This window comes from Dendropsophus ebraccatus, chromosome 6 (assembly GCF_027789765.1).
Source record: "Dendropsophus ebraccatus isolate aDenEbr1 chromosome 6, aDenEbr1.pat, whole genome shotgun sequence".
In the NCBI taxonomy this organism is placed as follows: Eukaryota; Metazoa; Chordata; class Amphibia; order Anura; family Hylidae; genus Dendropsophus; species Dendropsophus ebraccatus.
In genome coordinates, this window is record NC_091459.1 from 108,182,716 (window position 1) to 108,209,580 (window position 26,865).

Genomic DNA, 26,865 nt, shown 5'->3' on the forward strand with positions numbered 1-26,865 from the left:
CTCCCACTGATCTCTGAAGTAAGCCAGCAGAAGAGCTCAACAACTCACTTCACTCCCCCTGCATCCATAGACTTAGCTCCATAGATTTAGGCTACATTCACACATTCAGTAGTTTTTTTAGGACTATATATGATGTCTGCAATCCATATTTTTTGCAGATCAGCAAAAAAAGGGGACGGTGAAAGTTAAATAAGTGGGAATGGTTTAAATTAATGATTACTTATCCATATTTTATATGGCTTTGTGGACATTACAGATGTTTCATCCATAAAAAAATTATGGATCCGTAAAAAATGGCAGACATAGACATAGACTTCTATAGGACAATCTGTGCCACAATTACGCTCAGCACTACAACTTATCAGCCGATCTGAGAATATATACGGACAGTGTGAACAGCCCAAATAAAATCAAAGGGCCCTAAATTTGTCCGTAATTGGATCTGCAATTACGGAAAAAACTACGGAACGTGTGAATGTAGCCTAATAATGGAGCCCATCTCATGAAGCGAGAAGGAGATTGCAGTTAGCCATGGTCATAGTCATATCTAAAGGGTGTAAACACTCAGTCCCCCACTAATGAAAACTTTTGACATGTCTCTGCAACACATTTTTTTTTATTAAAAGGGACACTTTAAAGGGAACTGGTCACTTCCCTTGTGGTGAATAATCCCCCCTCAGCATGTCACTGGAAATCCTAAACAATTATTTCTAAAATGTCCTAATAGTTTATATAAAAGATGTCTAAAGCTGAGAAATATTATCCAGAATTAATAGAACATGACTGCCTTTTCTAATCCTGTGCTACCCATTTAAGTAATGTCCCTTTAACTGAACCAAGGTTGGCTTTGTTCTCAGATGCACTGCAATGTCTTTGTATCGCTAGTTGTACATTCAACGTCAGCTATCTAAAGGTATGGCCCCAGAATACGGTCTGCTACAGAGTTAATGTCACCAATTTGTGAACCCAGTGTGTGTTGCCAAGTTACAGTGTCCATAAAGTAACTGCACAAAACAGAGATACAAGTTTAATGGCTCTTCCGGTCAGAGTACTCGATGCAGAACAAGCCGGTCTGAGATAAATGGATTTCAGATGTTCATCCCTGCAGTCACACAGAGGCAAGTGGGTGTTCGGCTAGAGAACCTTCATCTAAATCACACTCACTGAGAGAACAGAAGTAAAGGAGTTGTTTTTATGCTGCCGGAATGGAGGCTGTAAATAATGAGAACTGCCCGGATGTCTGGGAATCATAAAATCCATTGTACACGATGTTAGTGTGTCCTAGAACACACTATATTAGCCCACATTGGACCATCTGTCGGGAAATATGGCTGCCTATTCAAGTCTGAACTTACACTTAAGGTGAGGGCCTCTTCTCCGCTCTTTACATCCCACAGTTTGGCCGTAGTGTCCATGCTTCCAGTTGCGACCAGGGTACTTTGAGGGTTAAATGCAAGACAAACCTGGGAATAAAAGAAGACCTTAGATCACCTTTGATTTTATCCATGGTAGAGGCCGATATATAAAGTATACAGCTGGCAACCAGCCCTGCCCGGATGCACCTCATCCATGATGTGGAGACCATGTAGAAAGCGAAGTCAGTAAGTGATAAGGAGCACAAAAGTCACCAACATTATGCTGACTCAGTAACTGCAGAGACCAAACTTCATCTGGCATTAAAATAAGCTCAAAAACTGGGTCAGGAGCTTCATGGTATTGATCTCCATGGCTGAGCAGCTGCATGCAGGCCTTACTTTACTAAATCCAAGGCCAAGCATCAGATGAAGTGCTGTAAAGCATGTCACCACTGGACTCTGGAGCAGTGGAAGTATGTCCTGTAGTATGTACTGGATCACGCCAAGCCCTCTAAGTTCTAGTGAAAGTAAATCTTACTGCTACACAATACTTAAAGCTGGAAGTCAAAAATGTCCAAAATGCTTGTGTGCCCTGTTCACATCTGTCTCAGAGATTCTATTAGGAGCTTCCTTTGCAGATTAAAAAAAAAAATCCTCGACAAAATAGTTCAGCATGAAGCATTATTCTGTCTAGTAAAATGCCGGACACCATGTTGGAAACCTCATTATAGTCAATGAGGTCCATCAGGCACCACATGTTTCCATCATTTAACATATTCAGCATCACTGTCATTTTTTTGCCCCTATGAAATGCTTAAAGGGGTTATCCAGCGGAAATCTTTTTCTTTTAAATCAACTGGTTTCAGAAAGTTCTATAGATTTGTCATTTACTTTCTATACTTATCAGCTGCTGTATGTCCTGAAATCTTGTTATCTTATCAGTCTGACACAGTGCTCTCCGCTGCCACCTCTGTCTGAGACAAGAACTGTCCACAGCAGCAGCAAATCCCCATAGAAAAACTATCCTGCTCTGGACAGTTCCTGTCTCGGATAGAAATGACAGCAGAGAGCACTGTGTCATACTGGAAAGAAAACAACCTTTCCTGCAGGACATACAGCAGCTAATAAGTACTGGAAGACTTGAGATTTTTAAATAGAAGTAAATAACAAATCAATATAACATTCTGAAACCAGTTGATTTGAAAGAAAAAGATTTCCGCTTGACAACCCCTTTAACACATGTGAACAAGCCCTTGTTATAGATGCTATACACCTGCTGCAGACATCTTAGCACCTTTGAGTTCTGTAAGGAATGCCCCCTGGTGGTTGTGTACAAAACTAAGGCAGAGAACACCAATGGGGTTGTCTATGACTACTAATTTGATGTCTATATTTCGCTGTTTGTAGGAGAGTTGGAACCTGATGAGTTGTCATCGGAGACGCGGCTTTTGATATTAGTCCTATTATTCTTCATAAACTGCACTGTACTTTGGCTGAGCACTTATTTCTTATAATCCTCTTATGTACTCCCAGTGCGTCTAGGAGTCTTACTGAGGTGACTTAATCTTCTAACACTACAATCTCTTCTATGGAATAAGCATGAGAATGTAATACTATTAGAATCATTTTCCATCCTGGTGAGCAATGATGCCATAGAGTTTATAAGGCCTAAAGTTAGCCCACTTGGCCCACTACCATTCACATGCAGGTGTACAGAAATTATGGGTTGTTAATGGAACGGATACATAATGCAGCACAAGAATTTCTTCTTCGTTACCAGTGATGTTTGAATGAATTGGACGTGTTTTATGGATGACAAAATATCATAAGGTTGTTGAATTGGCTCTAGATTTTGAGATACTCGAAATCCTTTTAATAATGATTTTACCCCATTACACCCTAAGGCTATGTTTACACTACGTAAAACTACGGCCGTAGTCCGAACCGCAAAACTATGGCTGTAGTTTTGAGGTTTATACCTCGTCGTACAATGCACACTACGTATTAGACAACGGCCTTGGTTTTCACGGCTCTGTGAAAAATGAACATGTCATTTATTTCCCGCCGGTAATGTTCCAACTACGGCCGTGGATTTTAATGCGGCCGTGCACAGAATACTTATTTTAGCCAAATAAAACTTGATTTTGAAACTAAAAATTATCTGTGTGGTTTATTGGGCTGGGCGCAGTATTCCAAATAAATGACCTGTTTCAGCCCGCTTAGAAACAAGCTAGGAAGCAAAATTATACAACGGCCGTAGTTTCACGACTAGTGTATGGCTATGTTTCTACGGCCGTAGTTTCAGGCGCACATGTCCGGCCGGGTGAAAACAACTGCCGTAGATTTACGCAGTGTGAACATAGCCTAAGGGTGGGTTCACACTACTGAATCCGGGCAAATAAACGCCGGCGGATTCCGTTGCTAGTACGCACTCAAGGTCTGCCCCATGCCTCTCCGTCTGTGCCATAGACACCATTCTATGCACGGGCGGATTCCGCCCGCCTATAGGATGATGTCTATGAAGCTGGCGGAAAAGGCGCGCAGCTGTAAGCACGTACTAGAAACAGAATCCAACGGAATTTATCCACGCGGATTCTGTAATGAGAACCCACCCTAATGCTGCTAACATAGAAACATAGAAGATTGTTGGCAGAAAAAAAACACCTGGTCCATCTACTCTTCCCTTTTAGTATTTCTATCTTTATTATCTTAGGATAGCTATATGTATATCCCAGACATGTTTAAAGGGGATATCCAGCGAAAATTGTTTTCTTTTAAATCAACTGGTTTCAGAAAGCTATAGGGATTTGTAATTTACTTCTCAAGTCTTCTCATACTTATCAGCTGCTGTGTGTCCTGCAGGAAACATTGTTTTCTTTTCAGTCTGGACACAGTATTCCAGATGTGGCCTCACTAGAGCTCTATACAGCGGGATCACAATCTCCCTCTTCCTACTGGTTATACCTCTAGCTATACAGCCCATACGGTTTGCGTTCCCCACCATCTTGTTGCACTGGTGACTCATTTTAAGGCTGTCAGAAATCACTACCCCTAAATCTTTCTCTTCTGATGTCTTTGCTAACACAGAACTGCCGATACTACTACTACTACTACTACTACTACTATGATACTACTATGATACTCACTTACAAACATATTAAAAAGAACAGACCCTTGTGGCCACCACTTGTAACCAGTCTCTGCTCAGAATATACGCCTTTAGGCTACGTTCACACTACGTAAGTTTCCGGCCGTAGCGCGTTCCGTGAATAAGCGGCCGGAAACTTACGTAGTTTGCGTACAATGGAAAGTATACGATCTACGGGCGCACAGTTCACACTACGTACGAACTTACGCCCGGATCGTATGCGGCGCTGTAAAAAATAAACCAGACCATTGTTTCCGGACGGAAATGCCGTAACTTACGCCCGTAGCGTAACATGCGATCCCGTACGTAGTGGTGATTTCTTCATTTTGCCAGCTTTTTGTTCCGATCCAAAAGGTTCTGTGGGGTGTCCGGGGCTAGGCAAAGATTTCCAAGTAAAAGACCGCTGTTAGATCGCTACGAAGAGCGCTCGGGAAGCGTAAGTACGCTACGGGCGTAAGTTCGCGGTCCGTACGTATCCGGCCGCAACTTGCGTAAAGTCCCGGCCGGAGTTTCATACGTATATGTCCGGCCGGACATATACGTAGTGTGAACCTAGCCTTAACAACAACCATCTGATATCTATGCTTCAGGCTGGCTTCACACTGCCTTAAAAACTCGGAAAAACGGCAATAAAAATGCCAACGCCAATGCTCTGGTGGGTCACAGGTCTTTATATGCCTGCAGCAATAATATGCCATACCCGCACATAACCACTGTAGTCGTGTGATTGGCTGGAGAGGTCACATGGATATATGGCATATATCGTTCCAGGAAAGTAAAGACCAGCGGAGACTACATCTGTACTGGAGCCGCAGAATAGCAGTCATTGAATAAAACTGCATAGATGTTCAATATGTCTGTGTATTTTGGAAATATTAATATACCACAGAACCACAGAGAAGTAGAAAAGGTGATACGACATGACTGTAACACACAGGGGACCCTGACAGACGGCTCAGTAATAAAGAGGAGCCTGCTTCCCGATTCCTTCTGATATCCTGACAGATCTTTACCATGACTCAAAGGCTTTCTTAAAAAAGCTTAAGGTAAATGTCTCTGAATAAGGAAAGATTATATTGACTCACGAACGTCATGTCTATATCAATTATATTAGTAATAACAATGGCTATTTATATATACAAAGCTGATGTATGTTGTGTATGAGTGGATGCTGATGTATGTTGTGTATGAGTGGATGCTGATGTATGTTGTGTATAAGTGGATGCTGATATACGTTGTGTATGAGTGGATGCTGATGTATGTTGTGTATGAGTGGCAGCTGATGTATGTTGTGTATGAGTGGCAGCTGATGTATGTTGTGTATGAGTGGATGCTGATGTATGTTGTGTATGAGTGGATGCTGATGTATGTTGTGTATGAGTGGATGCCGATGTATGTTGTGTATGAGTGGATGCTGATGTATGTTGTGTATGAGTGGGAGCTGATGTATGTTGTGTATGAGTGGATGCTGATGTATGTTGTGTATGAGTGGATGCTGATGTATGTTGTGTATGAGTGGATGCTGATGTATGTTGTGTATGAGTGGATGCTGATGTATGTTGTGTATGAGTGGATGCTGATGTATGTTGTGTATGAGTGGATGCTGATGTATGTTGTGTATAGGTGGATGCTGATATACGTTGTGTATAAGTGGATGCTGATGTATGTTGTGTATGAGTGGATGCTGATGTATGTTGTGTATAAGTGGATGCTGATATACGTTGTGTATGAGTGGGAGCTGATGTATGTTGTGTATGAGTGGATGCTGATGTATGTTGTGTATGAGTGGCAGCTGATGTATGTTGTGTATGAGTGGCAGCTGATGTATGTTGTGTATGAGTGGATGCTGATGTATGTTGTGTATGAGTGGATGCTGATGTATGTTGTGTATGAGTGGATGCTGATGTATGTTGTGTATGAGTGGATGCTGATGTATGTTGTGTATGAGTGGGAGCTGATGTATGTTGTGTATGAGTGGATGCTGATGTATGTTGTGTATGAATGGGAGCTGATGTATGTTGTGTATAAGTGGTAGCCGATGTATGTTGTGTATGAGTGGTAGCCGATGTATGTTGTGTATGAGTGGATGCTGATGTATTTTGTGTATAAGTGGATGTTGACGTATGTTAAGTATGAGCGGAAGCTGATGTATGTTGTCTATGAGTGGGAGCTGATGTATGTTGTGTATGAGTGGGAGCTGATGTATTTTGTGTATAAGTGGATGCTGATGTATGTTGTGTATGAGTGGGAGCTGATGTATTTTGTGTATAAGTGGATGCTGAGGTATGTTGTGTAAGAGTGGATGCTGATGTATGTTGTGTATGAGTGGATGCTGATGGATGTTGTGGATGAGTGGTTGCTGATGTATGTTGTGTATGAGTGGATGCTGATGTATGTTGTGTATAAGTGGATGCTGATGTATGTTGTGTATAAGTGGAAGCTGATGGATGTTGCGTATGAGGGGAAGCTGATGTACTGTATGTTGGAGTCTATTGAGGCTGGCACTGTTGCGGCGGTGGACCCTGTGCCTAGGACTAATACCTGGAGGCATTTGTGATTTTTATGCTATGGACCAATTTTAAATAAATAGCTGAAATCCGCACCCTCAAATTAACAACAGAATTAATATATGTAAACGTACCCTCAAAGGGGTTGTATTTTTTAAGAAAACTAGGTCTTAACTGATGCATTCTTTCTGAATAAGACCGGTTTGAGAGCTCCCAATACCCTATGTGTCTGCTTTGCTAAGATAACCTGTGGCCCTTGGTTACAAACCACTAAGGTGGGCCAGGCATGCCCACCTTAGTGTTACTGTACTAAAAACAGCACATTTATACTCCCTTACATATATGTATATGGTACACATGTGATTTTACCCACTTGGCTTCATGGTACAACCCCTTTAAGGCTCTGTTCACACTACTGTCAGAGCCTCTGTTGGTAGTTGTGTAGGATAGGATGAAAAGAAAAGGCACAGCATGCTGTGCTATTTCTATTACCTAATGATGATCACCAAACGGAACCTGATGGACCCCATTATAAGTGAATAGGGTCCACAGATGTTTTCTGGTACTGCCACCATGGTTCCCAATGACATTCTGCAACAGCTGCTATCTGTATTATAAGCAATGATTTGTCCTTTGGTATAAATGATCAAGAATAAGTTCTTGCATCCAATCACCCATTTCTCCGGTCTTGTACAAGAAACGAATAGGATACAATACAGGTGTAGGAGAATTAAAGTACATTCAGGGGTCACTATAAAATACTCACTATTTCTGCAGTGTGTCCCTTGAAGGTGTGATAACATTTTCCAGTTTCTGCGCTCCATAACTTGCAGGTCTTATCAAAAGATCCAGTGGCTATTTTGTCTCTGGTAAAAGAAAAAAAGGTGAGATTTTATTTTTTAAATAAACCTCTAGGTAACAACTAAGGAATAAAAACTCTCATATCTTACACCCATGTTTGCTCTGGGATAGACTAAACATACTTAATGCTGTAATACTATGTAGGTGTATATATCAAAGTGAAGAATAGGCATATCCTACTGTTACTGTTATTAACAATTTGCCTCTTCACCTAGGGGTGTAAGAAATTAAAGGGGCACTCCAGAGACTCAGATTTTTGCCAATACTGTATATTGCTGTAATATATCTTCATTAAAATAAATGTATAGTTTTTTTCTTTATGGAGCCACTGCTATTGAGTGGCAGTAGTAAGGGGTGACACGGTCCCCTTAGTTGCCACCAAAGTTTGTTTTAGGGGCTGCAGAACTGTCTAAGCCCTGCAGTTTCCAATCCCCTGCTCAGATCAAGCCCAATAGCATGCCAGTATACAAAATAGGGTCCTGTGTCACCCCTGTGTACTGTATATTTGTATACACTGTACCAGGGAGGAGGATGCCCATCACTATAGCACAGCATGGAGAAAGGCGATTGTTATCATTAGATCAGTAAGGGTCTGACTCCCAGTACCCCTGTCAAACAGATGTGCAAGCACTGAAGCATCACCGTGCAATCACCGCACTACTAGTAGTGTGAGTGCATTGTCCTGTTGCGGTCTCCCACAATTCTGCAGAACCTTACACCACCACTACTAATAGTACAATGATTGTAATTATTATATAATGTATCCCAACCTTCTCCCCATTCATCGGTCACGTCTCTTACCCATAGGGGTTATTAAACTGGATGGCATAGACCACATTTCGATGACCTTCTAAGGTATGGAGCTCCTCTCCAGACGCTGTGTCCCAGACCTTACATGTGCGATCATAACTGCCAGTAATAAAACTAAAGAAAAGACATAGTGATTAGAATCTGATTATATATGTTACATAGACCGAAAAGCATTTCTCTGAGCTGTAATTGTAGCAATGTCCGCTGCACCATTGAGTTGTTGCATTACTGTGACCCTCAATATTTCTTAATAGGAAAGAATTTGCAGCGACCATGCAAAAACCTCCAATCGATCTTAAAACGGCAATTGTACATGTGCCAATTCCTAGAAACGTTCATTCCCAATAATCAGCCCATATAAAAGTCCAAAGATGTTGTGTAGCCATAGCCTAATGGCCCTATTCCACGGGCCGTCTAGAGGATCAAACGAGCGCTCTCAGCGGGGGGGCTGCCCGGGTGATCGCTGATCGTCCGGGTAGCCCATAGGATACAGCAGCGTCTGCTGCCAATGCTCCTATTCAACAAAGCGACGGCAGAAGATCGTTGCTGTATCAGTCGCTTGTTTTTCAACATGTTGAAAAACAAGCGACTGCAACGATCAGCCGACATGAATGATGTCGGCTGATCGTTGCACTCTATTCCACGGGAAGATTATCGTCCGTAGCGGCCAATATCGGCCGAATACGGACGATAATCGTTCCATGGAATAGGGCCTTTAGACATCTCACACACTCACATCACAGCAATAGACCAGCAGTTTATGTGGAAACAATGTTAAACGTTACCCGCTGATCAGAATGTGCATGGTGTAGAAACGACGCCAATTCTTTAGCCAATAAATCGATTATTTCTGCAGCTAAAGGCATCACTGGGAACTGGGAAAAAAAGCAGTTCAATCCCCTGAGCGCGTGACAGGCAGAGGCAAGGAGGTAGTCATCTGGGCAGCTCCCCGACTGTGTCTAGTCACTGCGCTCTGCCTGTCAGCGAGCTCCGAGGAATGATTGACAGGCAGAGAGGCTAGTAACAGACCTCTCTGCCTTTCCATCATCCCCTCGGAGCGGGGTGACTAAATATGGGCGGGGAGCCGCCCAGATGACTGCCTCCTCGCCTCTGCCTGTCATGCGCCCAGGTGACTAAACTGCTTTTTTTCAGGTATACAGTTTCTGCTGCAGCCGCAGCCGGTACGTGCCACGGCTGCTGCAGGGGCTGTATACAGCAGTTTAGGGAACCATATTAGCCCGATTGGGATGATTGATTCCCTTTAAGATCGCTCAAAGCCAATCCACACATTAGGGTGAATCTTGAAAAGACTGTTTAGATGAAGCGATCTGCAAATTATCAGTGAACGACCAGCAATGATTTAAGGAACATGTTGAAAGATCACGATGAACTATTCGTTCGCTGTGTTTACACAAGCAGATGATCGCTCAGTCCAAATGGACCATTACTCTCATTGTTGGAATTGTTAAATTCTCAATTTCATTTTTTACCATCTCCGGACCCTTTCACACAGCCATAACCCTGTCCACAATCAGACTGCGGAAGTCAATCTGTACCTGTCTGCAATCTGTACAGACCAAGCGACTGAAATGGGTGAACTGTGACAGCGTACTATTGCCTGCCAGTATTTTTTGCCGCATGTATCTTGGCCCCATCACAGACTCGTAACAACTATGGATGTGTGAAAGGGGCCTCAGGATGTGTATATATAAAAGGATAGTCAAATATCCACCACACCATAGCATTTAAAAAAAATCAGCAGATCGCCTTACCTGGATCCAGATTTATTGAACGCCACATTTGTCAGAGGCAAAATATGAGCTCTGAGCACCTGAAAGGATAAAAGCAGCGTATTAAAGCAGAGCTGACAATAAATCTACTAAGAAAGACTGGCTTCTCTCATGGATACGAGCCGAGTGATGAATGAACTCCATATTGTTGGCTGGGTGTCTATGGAGGTCGGTGATGGCAGCACTTTAATGAGGAATAGCTGGGAAAGTTATATGGGATACTGAATTATATAGCCTCAGTTTTCCATGATTCATCAAACTTACATATATATACACAATACTGCCCTGCCAAGATCTACTTTACAAATGATTTTTTACACACCATACTGCACATAATACCACTATATCACAATAGCGGCAGCTGGATGAGTAATGTCAGTAATACTGCTCTGCATATAGCTTGGTGTGAGCTGTATGACGGCACAGAACCCATGCAGCTCTATATGATGGAGCCATAGGCCCTCCAACTGATATCGCCGTGTAGCTATAGCCTAAAACACAGATTTCCCCCAAATTCTTTATTATATTACAGTAAGAGATCTCAGCAGAAGCCGCAGTGATTCCAGATATAACGTATATATACACAGCAGGACCGCCACTCTATGCTCTGCAACTGGGGGAATTATTCATTTGTCAGCATAATTGACGCTACGATAATGAAATTATTCCTAAAAGGGATTTCACTGTCACTGGGATCAGCAGGACTAAGCTCATATGAAGTGTGGTAATTCCTGTATTTACAGCAGAATATATATGTCTCTATTCCCAGAATTACTCCATTAGGAATACTGACTATTACAATGGATTGTTTCCTTGTTAGAACTATATATTGCAGTATCTTAGGTGTACACAGGGTTTTTTTTTTTTAAGCTTTCCTTAAAAGAGAAGTCCGGCGAAAATTTTTATTAAAGTATTGTATTGCCCCCCAAAAGTTATACAAATCCCTAATATACACTTATTACGAAAAATGCTCTTAAAGTACTTTTTTCCCCTGCACTTACTACTGCATCAAGGCTTCACTTCCTGGATAAAATTGTGATGTCACTTCCTGGATAACATGGTGATGTCACTTCCTGGATAACATGGGGATGTCACTTCCTGAATAACATGGTGATGTCACTTCCTGGATAACATGGTGATGTCACAACCCGACTCCCAGACCTGTGCGGGCTGTGGCTGCTGGAGAGGATGATGGCAGGGGGACACTGAGGGACACAGAGCACTGAAGGGACACTGAGCATCCCTCTGCCATCATCCTCTCCAGCAGCCACAGCCAGCACAGCTTTGGGAGTCGGGTCGTGACATCACCATGTTATCCAGGAAGTGACATCACCAAGTTATCCAGGAGGTGAAGCCTTGATGCAATAGTAAGTGCAGGGAAAAAAACACTTTATAAGCATTTACGTAAAAAGTGTATATTGGAGATTTCTATAACTTTTGGGGGGCAATACAATACTTTAATAGGAGAAGTCTGGTGAAAGTTTTTAATTAAAGACACCAGTAAATATGTCCAGCTTTCTCCATAACTGAGTAACTGGGTGCAATTGCAGCCATAATTTTAATTTTAATTTTGTATCCACAGCATAAAATGGTGGGTTGTCATGTGCTTTATGCATTGTCTATGGGATACCTGAGTATAGCACCCCTTTAAGTGCTTTTAAGTCACATAGGCTCACAAAAATCCTGATGAGAACACAGGGTTAATCTTTGTAGTTTTGAACCTAAGGTTCCCCATCTCTGAAGTATATGAATGGCACAGGATTTTATTAACCTATGCCTACCTATCAAAATCACAGGAAGCTTTCACCACTAGGAAGCTCCATTGCTAAGCTGATAGCATACAACAATTGGAATATTGCACATACACCTGCAACTGTACAGTTGTTTCCTTTCCTTGGCAAGCAGAACAGAGTAGTCTGCTTAGCTATAGTACCCAGTAGATAATGGAATCCTGACAGTGTCATTAAAGTCAATGCACATATAAAGACAGCCCAGGCCCTATTACACAGAGCAATCATCAGCTGAACAGGCCAATATAACCCTGCGTAATAAGGTTAGAGATCAGTCGACGTACAGAAAAATGCTTGTTCTCGCATGCCAAAACTTCTCTCTATGTATACAGCCAGCAGTTTCCGTAGAAAAAGGACATACAATCATGTGATGGTTAGCCGTGAGTCATATACTTTTTTCATATACTTTTTTGGTGGATGTTGGTTAGTAAATTTCTGTCCATAAGCAAAAAGCTAAGTAATTTACACTTCTGAGTTTTGGTGTAGCTTGCTCCAGAAATTACAGCAAATATGAGCCTCCCTTTTAGTAAGTTCATCCCTCTAGCCATACCCCTTTTCAAAGAAATGAACCCTAAACATTAAAAGGTTATAAAAGTGTCCCCCAAACAGTGTACAGCAGGAAACAAATGGATTGTACCTGATGTGCTCCAGAGGAAAATATAGTAAAGTCCGCCAACACACACACACACTTCTGGTAAATGGAAGATGAGTGCAGCACAGCAAATAAATGCACCACCAAAGACGATGTATGTGTGTAAACGGCTTATGATCATGTGTACTGCTCTACCATCGGCCGTGACACAGGGGATACATTTTATATAAGAGCAATAAATGGCGGCTGCTTTCCTAAATCCATAGGTAAACAGGTAAAGCATTGTCAGGATATAATTTTTTGCAATTGTAGAAAAGAAACCTGGTTTTATAACTAGTTCCATAGCGCCCTCTACTGACACAGTGCTTACATATCAAGCAGCAAAAAAACAGTACAAAGCAAAAGCTAAGTCTAACACTCCTTTAAAGCCAGGTTTACACTTACCCGGCAATCCAGCAGTGTTTCCCTCCGGTGCAGTAGAAAAGTGCAGGAGGAAAACGCATCTTTGAACGGATCCCATTGATTTCAATGAGACAGTTTAAAGCATGCGGCGTGTTAATAGTGCTTGCTGCATTCTGCCGTACATCCTTGATGTTTAATGTAAAAAGAAGCATAGGACAACGAGCGACAACTGATGCATTTCTGCCATCAGTTTTGGCATCAGTTGTCAAAAAAGAAGAACACCGGACTGCCGAATATATGTAAACCGAGCTCAGATGAGATATTACATCTATTCTGTCCAATAATAAGAAGTAGGCCAGTAAAGTGACTCTCTACAGGCGCTGACCTTAAACAGATAGAACTTGTGGTGGTCCTGCTGTCCTATCTTCTCTTGCAGCCGTAGGATGAGGTGCTTCACTTGGTCGGTTCGGGAGGCAGTGATAAGAGGTTCTGCTCTTCTTATTTCTTCTACAAGTTGGTCCACATCAGTCCTTCAAAAGGCAAGAGAGACATTTGGTAACCAATTTTCCTGGTTAGTTCTTAATATTTCTAAATGTGACTTGTATTATCACTGCCCCTTCTATACTGTTTGCATGTAATAGTACTATCCCCTGTGCACCCGATTACACTTCATATCTGTGCATACACATTGGCCGGCTCATGCTCCCTTATGTGTACTGCCCTATTCTTTATAAACAAGACTGGACCATTGTACAGAACAGGCTCTTTTATTTCTTGTATAATTCCTCATGGATTGTAAGCTCACCTTCAATCCTTCAATAACAGAACGATGGTCCGACTGACAGTCATCTCTCCTAACCTTCCCATACACAGGAACGTTCAGTGCGGCTGAGCATACCTGTGTTCTCTATGGGGAGGGGTAAATTGCAACTGGACTATAAAGGCAGACCCCTTATTTGTGTCGGGAGAGCCCCATACACTTTATACTGAGGGATCGGTTCCATTACAAATGTGTTAAAGAAAACCATTATTTCGACTATCTTGTCCTGTCCTCTATTTTGTCTGTAATTCTGACAGGGGCAATGATGAAGGCCCACATTACCTAGACCAGTGGTTCTCAACCTTTCTAATGCCATGACCCCGCAATACACTTCCTCATGTTGCGGTAACCTTCAAACCAAAAAATAATTTTGGTGGCTAGTTCAAAACTGTAATTTTTCTACAGTTATGATTCGGAATGTAAATACTTGATATGCATTATGTATTCTCATTGGTGCTTTGTGTAAGTGTAAGCTGCTTTGTGTGATGTGTAGTGATTACACACAAAGCCCCTTACACTTACACAGTATTGTGTGTATGGTGTCTTAACTGTTTTTATATTATAAACCTTTTTTACACCAGCAGGCTGTCTCGCAGGCTCTCCGCCTCTCGCCTCCGCCTTTTGTCCTACGGCACTTGCTGCGTCCGCACACTGATGACGTCAGCAAGTGCTGGTCACGCCTAATGCGCTGCTATGGAATGTTGAGCATTCCCCCCGCCCCTTATTCCCCGTACGGATGATGCAATCACGTCTGCACATGCGCGCAGGCATTCAGTTTGGAATGCGCATCCATAACGGCGTGCGTTGCAGCTGAATAGCTCTGCTGCAGACATTAGCCCGACTTCTCAGCAGCTAAAGCCATGGAAAATATGTATTTTCCAATGGCTTTAGGCGACCCTTGTGCTTTAGTCGTTCGACCCCGCCGGTGTCACGCCCCACAGGTTGAGAACCGCTGACCTAGACGGACTTCCAATGCAAGTCTATGGGGCCGGTTAGGTCTCAGACAAAGAGGGTGGAGAGGATTACATGGTCGTCTTTCTGCTCCTTCTACTGATCGGTCAAGGTCTAAACCCTCAGACACAGACCGATAAAAAAATTTCATATGTCTCTCTAACATATCAAAAGTTTTTTGTTTTGTTTTTTTTTATGACAGGTGCTCTTTAAAGCAATAAATAATGAAATAATATGTTAAACTGAAACAACCATTTTACCATTATGGCCCTTATAATGATATCATAATCCTGCCCTTTCTATAGGATATAAATAACACAAGGGTCCATCCTATGGATCAGAGTATAACACTTACTTAGGGGACAGCTCCAGTAAATCAATAGATTTGGTTTTTAGCTCTCCACCTTTTTCATATTCCAAGATAATCCCTGCAAAAAAAGGTAAAAGAAGACGAATGAATACTCAGACAACCTAAATGGCGGCTCATACATCAGCTGTTCTGCAGTAAAAGTCGCCATTGTACCAAAGGGATAGAAGAGAACCTTTGTCTCCTTGACAAAGTCTGGGGTACAGGGTTTAGGGAGGACTGACTGTAATTTATCCATATGCACATCACAAGATGTAATAGACTCAGGTCCAGATATCTCAACCTGCGCAAAACAAAAACTGGAGCAACAAACCACAGCTCTCCATTCATATCCTCATGAGCTCAATGAAAGCTGAGCTGCGATTGGCCACTGTGAGCGCAGAACACTCGCTTTTGTTTTACAAGGATTGATAATCTGGGTCTTGGTATCTGGGCCACGTTTTATGATAAATTCATACGTGAGGGTATTGTGACTTTAATAGGAGAAACTGGGATATATTTACAGTGTATATATATATATATATATATATATATGTGTGTGTGTGTGTGTGTTTTCCATATAACTAAAGTAATAACAGAACAAACGACTGAATCTGAGTTGATTTGAGGCAGTTGATTAATTTGTCTATAAGAGCAGTTCTGCTTTCCAAGTGCTCCAATTCCCTGGAAAAGTCTGGTATGAGTCCCTCAGGTTTAGAGCCCTATTACACGGGACGATTATCATGCGAAAAATCGTTATATCGTTCGAATTTAAACGATAATCGTTCTGTGTAATTGCAGGCAATGATCGAAAAATTGTTTGTGTGTCCTTGATCGTTGATTTAGATCTGAACCTAAATTTATCGTTAATCGTTTGCAAATAGTTCGCTGTAATTCCACATTCGTTCGCTCAAGTTCCGCATTTGTTAACTAATCGTTCAGTGAAATTGCACATTGTTTATTGTTTTGCTGGGATCAGAAGGAGTAAACAATCATAGTAACGTATCTACCATCGCTCTGTGTAATATGGGGAACGACTCCAGGTTAATGCTGCGTTTACACGTAACGATTATCGTGCGAATTTGCGCGATAACGGTCGAATTCGCACGATAATCGTACGTGTAAACGCAGCGAACGATCGAACGACGCACAATAAATCGTACATTTTGATCTTTCATCAGGTCATCAAATCGTCGTTCATCGTACGCAAAAAATTCGCAAATCGTTCCGTGTGAACAGTCGTTCGCCGGTTTAACCAACGTGTGAGATAGGCTTAAACGATCGCAAAACGATCGCAGTGGGAATATTCGTACGATATATCGTACCATCTAAACGCTGATCTTTATAAAAAAAAAATTGTAAATCCGACATCGCTAATCGTACGATCAGGCCAATAATCGTTACGTGTAAACGCAGTATAACAATAAACAATCTCATTTGCGATCGTTTATCGTTAATCGTTAAAAATCGCTCCATGTAACGGGACCCTTAGTGTATGTGCACACTGAGGGATCACGGCAAGGACCTGTTCATTTTTCGGACGGACGGCAGAATCTGCCTGACTATAGAATGGAGTCTATGGCACAGGCGGAGAGTCAAGCTGGATCACGCAGGGACGAGCAGCGGAATCCGCCGCAAGTCCTCCGCGTGTTTTCCTCAGTTAGCACATACCCTTATAGCGCAGGTCGGGCCATGTAATATGTCCTTTGACTGCTGGGATCTCATGTGTACACTGCTGCTCCATTCAAAGTCTAACAGAGATATCAATGGCTCCATCACTGCCAGAAGGAAGACTACAGTCAAATCTACAAAGGATCATACGTTCCTGTTTGACATACACCATGGTATACCAATACCTGACCAGTAGATTTCAATAGACCAAATGCAGGCTAGTGGTGACTACTTACGGTCCATTTGCAAGTGAATGCAGTTATTATACGTATAAGTTCAGAAATAGACCGAGCGCAGTCACCACTTGCCAACGTCTGGTGCACTTAAAGGGGTATTCCCATCTCAGCGTGTTGTCCCCTATCCCTAGGATAACAAGCTGATCACTGGGGGTCTGATTGCTGGGACCCCCACTCATCCCAAGAACAGGGGCACAATCCTCACTGCAATGAATGGGACGTATGGGGGATTTCTGAAATGTTTGCAACCCCATAGAACAGGCATGGGGAACCATCGGCCCTCCAGCTGTTGCAAAACTACAATTCCCATCATGCTTGGACAGCCAAAGCTTTAGCTTTGGCTGTCCAGGCATGATGGGAATTGTAGTTTTGCAACAGCTGGAGGGCTGAAGGTTCCCCATCCCTGCCATAGAGTATGAATGGAGCGCAGACAAAGGTGAGGACTCCGCTCAGTGCTGAGATAGGAATACCCCTTTAACTCTATGGATCGCTGGACCATGATGAATAGGCCCCATTCTGCTGGAGGGATCAGCAGATATAATGAGATTGCTTACAGATCCTGAGATGTCTTGGAGGAAGAGCCCAGGACCCTGACTTCCTCAGCCTGTCCTCCCCCCAGGATCATGTATGTATACCATACCCATCCTCTCCTACACTTTGTGGTCAGTAGTTTCAGCCCGCAGCTGTCAATCATAACACAGTACATGCATTTATCTCTATCCAGACTGTCATGCTGGGAGTTGTAGTGCATATAGTGGACTTCCTCCCGCAGGTTGCACAGCAAAGAGGAATAATACGTATAATTCTGTACACATTTATGACTACAGGCCCCGTCCTCGTTCTCACCTGGCGGAAAATACCGGAGAAGAAACCGCTTCAGCCTCATCCTTCGTTCTGTCTGCACACCGCTCGGGTTACCATGGAGACTTAAAACAATTCTAGTGCGCATGCGCCGCACCGCCCGGGGAGGCAGGGTCAGGAATTAGAATGGCTACCGGCCCGTTAGTGCAGTAACCCTGGTGACCGGACAGTGTAATTTAACCATAGAGGCGGGAGAGGGGGCGCAGTGTGAGGTTGTTTGCTGAACTGGTGTCCTATTGTATGGAAAAATAAAGACGGCTCGTTGTGGTAGTGATTGTGTCTATAGGCGGGGACGGTGTGTGAGGAACCGGAAAGATGGAGTGTTGTGAGGAGGTTGTATGGGGCAGGAAGACTCCCCGGGGGGCAGCGTACATAGTGAGTGACCCGGTGCTGGGGGCAGTATACATAGTGAGTGACCCGGTGCTGGGGGCAGCGTACATAGTGAGGCACCCGGTGCAGAGAGGGGGGCAGTATACATAGTGAGGCACCCGGTGCAGAGAGGGGGGCAGTATACATAGTGAGGCACCTGGTGCTGGGGGGCAGTATACATAGTGAGGCACCTGGTGCTGGGGGGCAGTATACATAGTGAGGCACCTGGTGCAGAGGGGGGGGGCAGTATACATAGTGAGGCACCTGGTGCAGAGGGGGGGGCAGTATACATAGTGAGGCACCTGGTGCTGGGGGGCAGTATACATAGTGAGGCACCTGGTGCTGGGGGGCAGTATACATAGTGAGGCACCTGGTGCAGAGGGAGGCAGTATACATGGTGAGGCACCTGGTGCAGAGGGGGGGCAGTATACATAGTGAGGCACCTGGTGCTGGGGGGCAGTATACATAGTGAGGCACCTGGTGCAGAGGGGGGGCAGTATACATAGTGAGGCACCTGGTGCAGAGAGGGGGGCAGTATACATAGTGAGGCACCTGGTGCAGAGAGGGGGGGGGGCAGTATACATAGTGAGGCACCTGGTGCTGGGGGGCAGTATACATAGTGAGGCACCTGGTGCTGGGGGGGGGGGGCAGTATACATAGTGAGGGACCTGGTGCTGGGGGGGGGGGGCAGTATACATAGTGAGGCACCTGGTGCAGAGGGGGGGGGGGGCAGTATACATAGTGAGGCACCTGGTGCAGAGGGAGGCAGTATACATAGTGAGGCACCTGGTGCAGAGGGGGGCAGTATACATAGTGAGGCACCTGGTGCAGAGGGGGGGCAGTATACATAGTGAGGCACCTGGTGCAGAGGGGGGGCAGTATACATAGTGAGGCACCTGGTGCAGAGGGAGGCAGTATACATAGTGAGTGACCCGGTGCTGGGGGCAGTATACATAGTGAGTGACCCGGTGCTGGGGGCAGTATACATAGTGAGTGACCCGGTGCTGAGGGGCAGTATACATAGTGAGGCACCTGGTGCAGAGGGGGGGGGGCAATATACATAGTGAGGCACCTGGTGCTGAGGGGCAGTATACATAGTGAGGCACCTGGTGCAGAGGGGGGGGCAGTATACATAGTGAGGCACCTGGTGCTGGGGGGCAGTATACATAGTGAGGCACCTGGTGCAGAGGGGGGGCAGTATACATAGTGAGGCACCTGGTGCAGAGGGGGGGCAGTATACATAGTGAGGCACCTGGTGCAGAGGGGGGGCAGTATACATAGTGAGGCACCTGGTGCAGAGGGAGGCAGTATACATAGTGAGTGACCCGGTGCTGGGGGCAGTATACATAGTGAGTGACCCGGTGCTGGGGGCAGTATACATAGTGAGTGACCCGGTGCTGAGGGGCAGTATACATAGTGAGGCACCTGGTGCAGAGGGGGGGGGCAGTATACATAGTGAGGCACCTGGTGCTGAGGGGCAGTATACATAGTGAGGCACCTGGTGCAGAGGGGGGGGCAGTATACATAGTGAGGCACCTGGTGCTGGGGGGCAGTATACATAGTGAGGCACCTGGTGCAGAGGGGGGGCAGTATACATAGTGAGGCACCTAGTGCAGAGGGGGGCAGTATACATAGTGAGGCACCTGGTGCTGGGGGGCAGTATACATAGTGAGGCACCTGGTGCTGGGGGGCAGTATACATACTGAGGCACCTGGTGCAGAGGGAGGCAGTATACATGGTGAGGCACCTGGTGCAGAGGGGGGGCAGTATACATAGTGAGGCACCTGGTGCTGGGGGGCAGTATACATAGTGAGGCACCTGGTGCAGAGGGGGGGCAGTATACATAGTGAGGCACCTGGTGCAGAGAGGGGGGCAGTATACATAGTGAGGCACCTGGTGCAGAGAGGGGGGGGGCAGTATACATAGTGAGGCACCTGGTGCTGGGGGGCAGTATACATAGTGAGGCACCTGGTGCTGGGGGGGGGGGCAGTATACATAGTGAGGGACCTGGTGCTGGGGGGGGGGGGCCAGTATACATAGTGAGGCACCTGGTGCAGAGGGGGGGGGGCAGTATACATAGTGAGGCACCTGGTGCAGAGGGAGGCAGTATACATAGTGAGGCACCTGGTGCAGAGGGGGGCAGTATACATAGTGAGGCACCTGGTGCAGAGGGGGGGCAGTATACATAGTGAGGCACCTGGTGCAGAGGGGGGGCAGTATACATAGTGAGGCACCTGGTGCAGAGGGAGGCAGTATACATAGTGGAGTGACCCGGTGCTGGGGGCAGTATACATAGTGAGTGACCCGGTGCTGGGGGCAGTATACATAGTGAGTGACCCGGTGCTGGGGGGCAGTATACATAGTGAGGCACCTGGTGCAGAGGGGGGGGGCAGTATACATAGTGAGGCACCTGGTGCTGAGGGGCAGTATACATAGTGAGGCACCTGGTGCAGAGGGGGGGGGCAGTATACATAGTGAGGCACCTGGTGCTGGGGGGCAGTATACATAGTGAGGCACCTGGTGCAGAGGGGGGGCAGTATACATAGTGAGGCACCTGGTGCAGAGGGGGGCAGTATACATAGTGAGGCACCTGGTGCAGAGGGGGGGGCAGTATACATAGTGAGGCACCTGGTGCAGAGGGAGGCAGTATACATAGTGAGTGACCCGGTGCTGGGGGCAGTATACATAGTGAGTGACCCGGTGCTGGGGGCAGTATACATAGTGAGTGACCCGGTGCTGAGGGGCAGTATACATAGTGAGGCACCTGGTGCAGAGGGGGGGGGCAGTATACATAGTGAGGCACCTGGTGCTGGGGGGCAGTATACATAGTGAGGCACCTGGTGCAGAGGGGGGGGCAGTATACATAGTGAGGCACCTGGTGCTGGGGGGCAGTATACATAGTGAGGCACCTGGTGCAGAGGGGGGGCAGTATACATAGTGAGGCACCTGGGCAGAGGGGGGGCAGTATACATAGTGAGGCACCTGGTGCAGAGGGGGGGCAGTATACATAGTGAGGCACCTGGTGCAGAGGGAGGCAGTATACATAGTGAGTGACCCGGTGCTGGGGGCAGTATACATAGTGAGTGACCCGGTGCTGGGGGCAGTATACATAGTGAGTGACCCGGTGCTGAGGGGCAGTATACATAGTGAGGCACCTGGTGCAGAGGGAGGCAGTATACATAGTGAGGCACCTGGTGCTGAGGGGCAGTATACATAGTGAGGCACCTGGTGCAGAGGGGGGGGCAGTATACATAGTGAGGCACCTGGTGCTGGGGGGCAGTATACATAGTGAGGCACCTGGTGCAGGGGGGGGGCGTATACATAGTGAGGCACCTGGTGCAGAGGGGGGGCAGTATACATAGTGAGGCACCTGGTGCTGGGGGGCAGTATACATAGTGAGGCACCTGGTGCAGAGGGGGAGGCAGTATACATGGTGAGGCACCTGGTGCTGGGGGGCAGTATACATAGTGAGGCACCTGGTGCTGGGGGGCAGTATACATAGTGAGGCACCTGGTGCAGAGGGGGGGCAGTATACATGGTGAGGCACCTGGTGCTGGGGGCAGTATACATAGTGAGGCACCTGGTGCAGAGGGGGGGGCAGTATACATAGTGAGGCACCTGGTGCAGAGGGGGGGGGGCAGTATACATAGTGAGGCACCTGGTGCTGGGGGGCAGTATACATAGTGAGGCACCTGGTGCTGGGGGGGGCAGTATACATAGTGAGGCACCTGGTGCTGGGGGGGCAGTATACATAGTGAGGCACCTGGTGCAGAGGGGGGGGGGCAGTATACATAGTGAGGCACCTGGTGCTGGGGGGCAGTATACATAGTGAGGCACCTGGTGCTGGGGGCAGTATACATAGTGAGGCACCTGGTGCTGGGGGCAGTATACATAGTGAGGCACCTGGTGCAGAGGGGGGGGGCAGTATACATAGTGAGGCACCTGGTGCAGAGGGAGGCAGTATACATAGTAAAGCACCTGGTGCAGAGGGGGGGCAGTATACATAGTGAGGCACCTGGTGCAGAGGGGGGGCAGTATACATAGTGAGGCACCTGGTGCAGAGGGGGGCAGTATACATAGTGAGGCACCTGGTGCAGAGGGGGGGCAGTATACATAGTGAGGCACCTGGTGCAGAGGGAGGCAGTATACATAGTGAGTGACCCGGTGCTGGGGGCAGTATACATAGTGAGTGACCCGGTGCTGGGGGCAGTATACATAGTGAGTGACCCGGTGCTGGGGGCAGTATACATAGTGAGTGACCCGGTGCTGGGGGCAGTATACATAGTGAGGCACCTGGTGCAGAGGGGGGGGGCAGTATACATAGTGAGGCACCTGGTGCTGAGGGGCAGTATACATAGTGAGGCACCTGGTGCAGAGGGGGGGGCAGTATACATAGTGAGGCACCTGGTGCTGGGGGGCAGTATACATAGTGAGGCACCTGGTGCAGAGGGGGGGGGGCAGTATACATAGTGAGGCACCTGGTGCAGAGGGGGGGCAGTATACATAGTGAGGCACCTGGTGCTGGGGGGGCAGTATACATAGTGAGGCACCTGGTGCAGAGGGGGGGCAGTATACATGGTGAGGCACCTGGTGCTGGGGGGCAGTATACATAGTGAGGCACCTGGTGCAGGGGGGGCAGTATACATAGTGAGGCACCTGGTGCAGAGGGGGGGCAGTATACATGGTGAGGCACCTGGTGCATAGGGGGCAGTATACATAGTGAGGCACCTGGTGCAGAGGGGGGGGGCAGTATACATAGTGAGGCACCTGGTGCAGAGGGGGGGGCAGTATACATAGTGAGGCACCTGGTGCTGGGGGGGCAGTATACATAGTGAGGCACCTGGTGCTGGGGGCAGTATACATAGTGAGGCACCTGGTGGTGGGTGGCAGTATAATAGTGAGGCACCTGGTGCTGGGGGCAGTATACAATAGTGAGGCACCTGGTGAGAGGGGGGGGGGCAGTATACATAGTGAGGCACTGGTGCTGGGGGGCAGGTATACATAGTGAGGCACCTGGTGCTGGGGGGCAGTATACATAGTGGTGCACCTGGTGCCGAGGGGGGGGCAGTATACATAGTGAGGCACCTGGTGCTGGGGGCAGTATACATAGTGAGGCACTGGCAGAGGGGGGGGGGGGGGCAGTATACATAGTGAGGCACCTGGTGCTGGGGGGCGTATACATAGTGAGCACTGGTGCAGAGGGGGGCAGTATTACATGGTGAGGCACCTGGTGCTGGGGCAGTATACATAGTGAGGCACCTGGTGCAGAGGGGGGGGCAGTATACATAGTTGAGGCACCTGGTGCTGGGGGCAGCTATACATAGTGAGGCACCTGGGCAGAGGGGGGGGGCAGTATACATAGTGAGGCACCTGGTGCAGAGGGGGGGGGGGCAGTATACATAGTGAGGCACCTGGTGCTGGGGGGCAGTATACATAGTGAGGCACCTGGTGCTGGGGGGCAGTATACATAGTGAGGCACCTGGTGCAGAGGGGGGGGGCAGTATACATAGTGAGGCACCTGGGCAGAGGGGGGGGCAGTATACATAGTGAGGCACCTGGTGCAGAGGGGGGGGCAGTATACATAGTGAGGCACCTGGTGCTGGGGGGCAGTATACATAGTGAGGCACCTGGGCAGAGGGGGGGGGGCAGTATACATAGTGAGGCACCTGGTGCTGGGGGGCAGTATACATAGTGAGGCACCTGGTGCAGAGGGGGGGCAGTATACATGGTGAGGCACCTGGTGCTGGGGGCAGTATACATAGTGAGGCACCTGGTGCAGAGGGGGGGGCAGTATACATAGTGAGGCACCTGGTGCTGGGGGGCAGTATACATAGTGAGGCACCTGGGCAGAGGGGGGGGGGCAGTATACATAGTGAGGCACCTGGTGCAGAGGGGGGGGGGGGCAGTATACATAGTGAGGCACCTGGTGCTGGGGGGCAGTATACATAGTGAGGCACCTGGTGCTGGGGGGCAGTATACATAGTGAGGACCGTGGTGCAGAGGGGGGGCAGTATACATAGTGAGGCACCTGGGCAGAGGGGGGGGCAGTATACATAGTGAGGCACCTGGTGCAGAGGGGGGGGGGGCAGTATACATAGTGAGGCACCTGGTGCAGAGGGGGGGGGGGCAGTATACATAGTGAGGCACCTGGTGCAGAGGGGGCAGTATACATAGTGAGGTACCTGGTGCTGGGGGGCAGTATACATAGTGAGGCACCTGGGTGCAGAGGGGGGGCAGTATACATAGTGAGGGCACCTGGTGCTGCGGGGGGGCAGTATACATAGTGAGGTACCTGGTGCTGGGGGGCAGTATACATAGTGAGGCACCTGGTGCAGAGGGGGGCAGTATACATAGTGAGGCACCTGGTGCAGAGGGGGGCAGTATACATAGTGAGGCACCTGGTGCAGGGGGGGGGGCAGTATACATAGTGAGGCACCTGGTGCAGAGGGGGGGCAGTATACATAGTGAGGCACCTGGTGCAGAGGGGGGCAGTATACATAGTGAGGCACCTGGTGCAGAGGGGGGGCAGTATGCATAGTGAGGCACCTGGTGCAGAGGGGGGGCAGTATACATAGTGAGGCACCTGGTGCAGAGGGGGGGCAGTATACATAGTGAGGCACCTGGTGCAGAGAGGGGGGGCAGTATACATAGTGAGGCACCTGGTGCTGGGGGGCAGTATACATAGTGAGGCACCTGGTGCTGGGGGGGGGCAGTATACATGGTGAGGCACCTGGTGCTGGGGGGGGGGGGCAGTATACATAGTGAGGCACCTGGTGCAGAGGGGGGGGGGCAGTATACATAGTGAGGCACCTGGTGCAGAGGGAGGCAGTATACATAGTGAAGCACCTGGTGCAGAGGGGGGGCAGTATACATAGTGAGGCACCTGGTGCAGAGGGGGGGCAGTATACATAGTGAGGCACCTGGTGCAGAGGGGGGGCAGTATACATAGTGAGGCACCTGGTGCAGAGGGGGGGCAGTATACATAGTGAGGCACCTGGTGCAGAGGGAGGCAGTATACATAGTGAGTGACCCGGTGCTGGGGGCAGTATACATAGTGAGTGACCCGGTGCTGGGGGCAGTATACATAGTGAGTGACCCGGTGCTGGGGGCAGTATACATAGTGAGTGACCCGGTGCTGAGGGGCAGTATACATAGTGAGGCACCTGGTGCTGGGGGGCAGTATACATAGTGAGGCACCTGGTGCTGGGGGGCAGTATACATAGTGAGGCACCTGGTGCAGAGGGGGGGGCAGTATACATAGTGAGGCACCTGGTGCTGGGGGGCAGTATACATAGTGAGGCACCTGGTGCAGGGGGGGGGGGGGGGCGTATACATAGTGAGGCACCTGGTGCAGAGGGGGGGCAGTATACATAGTGAGGCACCTGGTGCTGGGGGGCAGTATACATAGTGAGGCACCTGGTGCAGAGGGGGAGGCAGTATACATGGTGAGGCACCTGGTGCTGGGGGGCAGTATACATAGTGAGGCACCTGGTGCTGGGGGGCAGTATACATAGTGAGGCACCTGGTGCTGGGGGGCAGTATACATAGTGAGGCACCTGGTGCTGGGGGGCAGTATACATAGTGAGGCACCTGGTGCAGAGGGGGGGCAGTATACATGGTGAGGCACCTGGTGCTGGGGGCAGTATACATAGTGAGGCACCTGGTGCAGAGGGGGGGGCAGTATACATAGTGAGGCACCTGGTGCTGGGGGGCAGTATACATAGTGAGGCACCTGGGCAGAGGGGGGGGGGGCAGTATACATAGTGAGGCACCTGGTGCAGAGGGGGGGGGCAGTATACATAGTGAGGCACCTGGTGCTGGGGGGCAGTATACATAGTGAGGCACCTGGTGCTGGGGGGGCAGTATACATAGTGAGGCACCTGGTGCAGAGGGGGGGGCAGTATACATAGTGAGGCACCTGGGCAGAGGGGGGGGGCAGTATACATAGTGAGGCACCTGGTGCAGAGGGGGGGGGCAGTATACATAGTGAGGCACCTGGTGCAGAGGGGGGGGCAGTATACATAGTGAGGCACCTGGTGCAGAGGGGGGCAGTATACATAGTGAGGTACCTGGTGCTGGGGGGCAGTATACATAGTGAGGCACCTGGTGCAGAGGGGGGCAGTATACATAGTGAGGCACCTGGTGCAGAGGGGGGGCAGTATACATAGTGAGGTACCTGGTGCTGGGGGGCAGTATACATAGTGAGGCACCTGGTGCAGAGGGGGGCAGTATACATAGTGAGGCACCTGGTGCAGAGGGGGGCAGTATACATAGTGAGGCACCTGGTGCAGAGGGGGGCAGTATACATAGTGAGGCACCTGGTGCAGAGGGGGGGCAGTATACATAGTGAGGCACC

General features: G+C 47.9%; 1 protein-coding gene across 1 annotated transcript in view; it reads right to left on the reverse strand.

The window, feature by feature from the left end:
• Window positions 1-18,279, reverse strand: part of DAW1 (dynein assembly factor with WD repeats 1) — a 34,433-nt gene extending 16,154 nt beyond the window's left edge. Inside the window, exons 1-7 of the mRNA XM_069973929.1 lie at window positions 18,126-18,279; window positions 15,382-15,454; window positions 13,641-13,785; window positions 10,454-10,512; window positions 8,673-8,795; window positions 7,777-7,876; window positions 1,356-1,463 (exon numbers count right to left, since the gene is read on the reverse strand). Of these exons, the coding sequence (XP_069830030.1) occupies window positions 1,356-1,463; window positions 7,777-7,876; window positions 8,673-8,795; window positions 10,454-10,512; window positions 13,641-13,785; window positions 15,382-15,454; window positions 18,126-18,228 (711 nt within the window). The 5' untranslated portion in view covers window positions 18,229-18,279. The remainder of the gene's footprint in view (window positions 1-1,355; window positions 1,464-7,776; window positions 7,877-8,672; window positions 8,796-10,453; window positions 10,513-13,640; window positions 13,786-15,381; window positions 15,455-18,125) is intronic.
• Window positions 18,280-26,865: the final 8,586 nt, after the last annotated feature.